Source organism: Leptonychotes weddellii, chromosome 15, assembly GCF_054177405.1.
Source record: "Leptonychotes weddellii isolate Sample4059 chromosome 15, ASM5417740v2, whole genome shotgun sequence".
Classification (NCBI taxonomy): domain Eukaryota; kingdom Metazoa; phylum Chordata; class Mammalia; order Carnivora; family Phocidae; genus Leptonychotes; species Leptonychotes weddellii.
The window spans coordinates 404,728-407,719 of NC_138383.1; the positions used below are offsets into that span (position 1 = coordinate 404,728).

The 2,992-nt window shown below is 43.6% G+C and overlaps 1 protein-coding gene across 1 annotated transcript; it reads left to right on the top strand.

The window, feature by feature from the left end:
• Window positions 1–2,646: 2,646 nt before the first annotated feature.
• On the top strand, window positions 2,647–2,992 carry LOC102735447 (ATP synthase F(0) complex subunit k, mitochondrial). Its single transcript, XM_006751404.3, has one exon. The coding sequence runs from the start codon at window positions 2,704–2,706 to the stop codon at window positions 2,878–2,880; it is 177 nt and encodes a 58-aa protein (XP_006751467.1). The 5' UTR covers window positions 2,647–2,703; the 3' UTR covers window positions 2,881–2,992.

The window sequence follows — 2,992 nt, forward strand, 5'->3', positions numbered from 1 at the left end:
TAGGTGAGGCGTGAAAGGGGCGGGACCGGGCCGCCAGGACACCCTGGGATTGGGTGAGGCGCTGAGGGGCGGGACCGGGCCGCCAGAACACCCTGGGATTGGGTGAGGGGAAATAGGTCCCTTGGGCGGTAGGGCGAGAGAGCTCCCCCTTCTGGCCTCCGTCTCCATCAAGTGAGGTTTTCTTTTATTAATTTTCATACACGTGATTGTCAATTAGCATCTGTCTCCCTAGTGATTTGAGTCCGCTTTGCTCCCTGTATTTTGGAGTTCTCCCGGGAAGGAGATGACAGGATGCCTACCTGGAGAGAGAGATTTATTTTAAAGATGGGCTCTTTTAACCTTAAAAATAAAACTGTCAGTTATTTTACTATCAAAGATGGGGTTATTTAGGAACAGCAGAGAATTGCAACCCAGGATAAGCAGGCTTGGCAGAACCAGGGGCAAGTCTGGAGAACAGGGAGAGGAGCCTCTTTTTTAGAGGAAAGGGGTTATAAGCAAGACACCTGGATAACCTCAGTTATTGAAAACAGGTCAGATAATAGATTATTCACATCAACAGTGAGCTAAATAAAAACTAAACAACAGAAGATTCAACGTATTTGCAGAAGTGGCACCAAAATCTACAATGTTTGTCAACAGTAATGGCTCTGAACGAACAAGAATGGTTATATTACTGTGTGTATTCCCTTGTAGCTTAAATACTGTTTTCTACTTGAGACTATCAAACTAAAAACTATTTCAGGTTTAGTCTGTTATTTGTCGATCAACTAAATGCGAGTCAATTCAACTGATGTACATAAACAATAACCTATTTAATTTGTATGCATTTCTATTTTATGCCCATGTTATAAAATATAAATAGCGGAAGGAGGGGACTGTGTTGGTCTCTCATTGGCTGGGCTGTGACCCTCTCTCATTGGCTGGGCTGTGACCATCTCTCATTGGCTGAGCTGTGGCTGTCTCTCATTGGCTGGGCTGTGACCATCTCTCATTGGCTGGGCTGTGACCATCTCTCATTGGCTGGGCTGTTGCCGGGGCAGCAGGAAAACTTCCGTCCCGGAGCCGGGTTAGTAAAGCGGTACCCACCTGCGAGGTGCCTCTCTTCCTGGTGGGTCTGTAATTGATAACCAGTGCTGGGCACAGAGCTCCCCCTGCCGGCCTCCTGACTCCATTTTGGTGAGACTTTCCTTGATTAATTTTCACAGCTGACTATAAAAGGTAACTAAGCAGATTTTGTAAAGAACCAAAGGAGATTTTATAAATTAAAAACATTAATAAAATTAATCAATTACATCAACTACATTAAAAATTAAAATGTAGTCTACTGGGCCGATTTAACAGCTTAGATGAGAGAATTAGCAAACTGGAAGATGTCAGAGAAATCACGAAGAGGGGTACTTGGGTGGCTCAGTCGGTTAAACGCCTGCTTTTGGCCTAGGTCATGATCCTGGTGTCCTGGGTTCGAGCCCCACGCCTGGCTGCCCGTATTTCCCTTTGTGCTTTGCTCTATCTCAAATAAATAAAATATTTAAAAAAAAAAAAAAAAGAAGTCATGAAGAATGTGGCACAAGGAGACAAACAGGGAAATTACAGGCAAGGTAAGACACATGGAAAATAGTAGACATTTAGCTGGAGTTCCAGAAAAGGGGAAAGGAAGAGGCTATAATTGAACAGAAAATGTCTAAGAATTTTCTAGAACTGATGAAATACACCAGCCCTCAGATCCAAGTTCCCCCCAGATCTTAAGCTGGATAAACTAAAGTTTCACACATAGGCAAGTAACAGCGAAATTGCCGATCACCAAAGGCACAGGAAATCTCTAATGTAGCCAGCAAGGAAAGTCAGATTGCTTTGAAAAGATTAACGTCTGGTTTCCAACACTAATACTGGAAGCCAAAAAATGGTGGAATGATTGTCACCAAAAGAATATGACTGCCCAGGGAAAATAAGTTTTTAAGAATGAAAATGAGGGGCGCCTGGGTGGCTCAGTCAGTTGAGCATCTGCCTTCGGCTCAGGTCATGATCCCAGGGTCCTGGGATGGAGCCCCGAGTCGGGCTCCCTGCTCCACGGGAAGCCTGTTTCTCCCTCTCCCACTCCCCCTGCTTGTGTTCCCTCTCTCGCTGTGTCTCTCTCCGTCAAATAAATAAATGAAATCTTTTAAAAAAAGGGAGAGAGAATTAAAATGAAATAAAGACATTATTCAGGAAGATGGTGGATTAGGATGACCTTAGGCTCACCTCATCCCGCAGCTAAATAAACCACATCTATGTAAACAACCCAGAAAATGACCTGAAGACTGGCAGAACAGACTCTCCACAGCTAAATCTAGAGAAGAGGCCACATAGAAGAGGGTAGGAAGGGCGGCAACACGGTAGGGAGCCAAACAGACTAAGGGACTGTCTGGGAAAGATGCAGGGGCTCGGAAACAGGAGAGGGCCAGACCCTCACACCAGCCACCCCATCACGGAGAACCGGCATGAAAGCCAGAGGGTCATAATTTCATAAGTTCATACACTCAGTGGGGCTTAACACTTGGAACTTTTAAGACATTATTCAGAGTGAAGACCATTTGCTTTTATTTCTAATGATGCAATTTTCTACCAGTAGACCCTCCCAAAGGAAAACCAAAAGGATGCTTTACAGCCAAAAGAAAAGTGATCATAACAACCGGCGGAATTGGTGCCTTCTGCAAGATTGAAATCATGGCAGGTCCAGAAACTGATGCTCAATTCCATTTCACTGGTATCAAAAAATATTTCAACTCTTATACTCTCACAGGTAGAATGAATTGTGTACTGGCCACATACGGAGGCATTGCTTTGATGATCTTATACTTCAAGTTAAGGTCTAAAAAAACACCAGCTGTGAAAGCAACATAAATGAATTTTAACCTGTACCTCATCTGTTAAGTTCCCATGCCTGGAGAAGCTAATGTCAACTCATCATGTGATACTCAATTTGTACAATAAATTATGAACCTGGAAAAAAAAA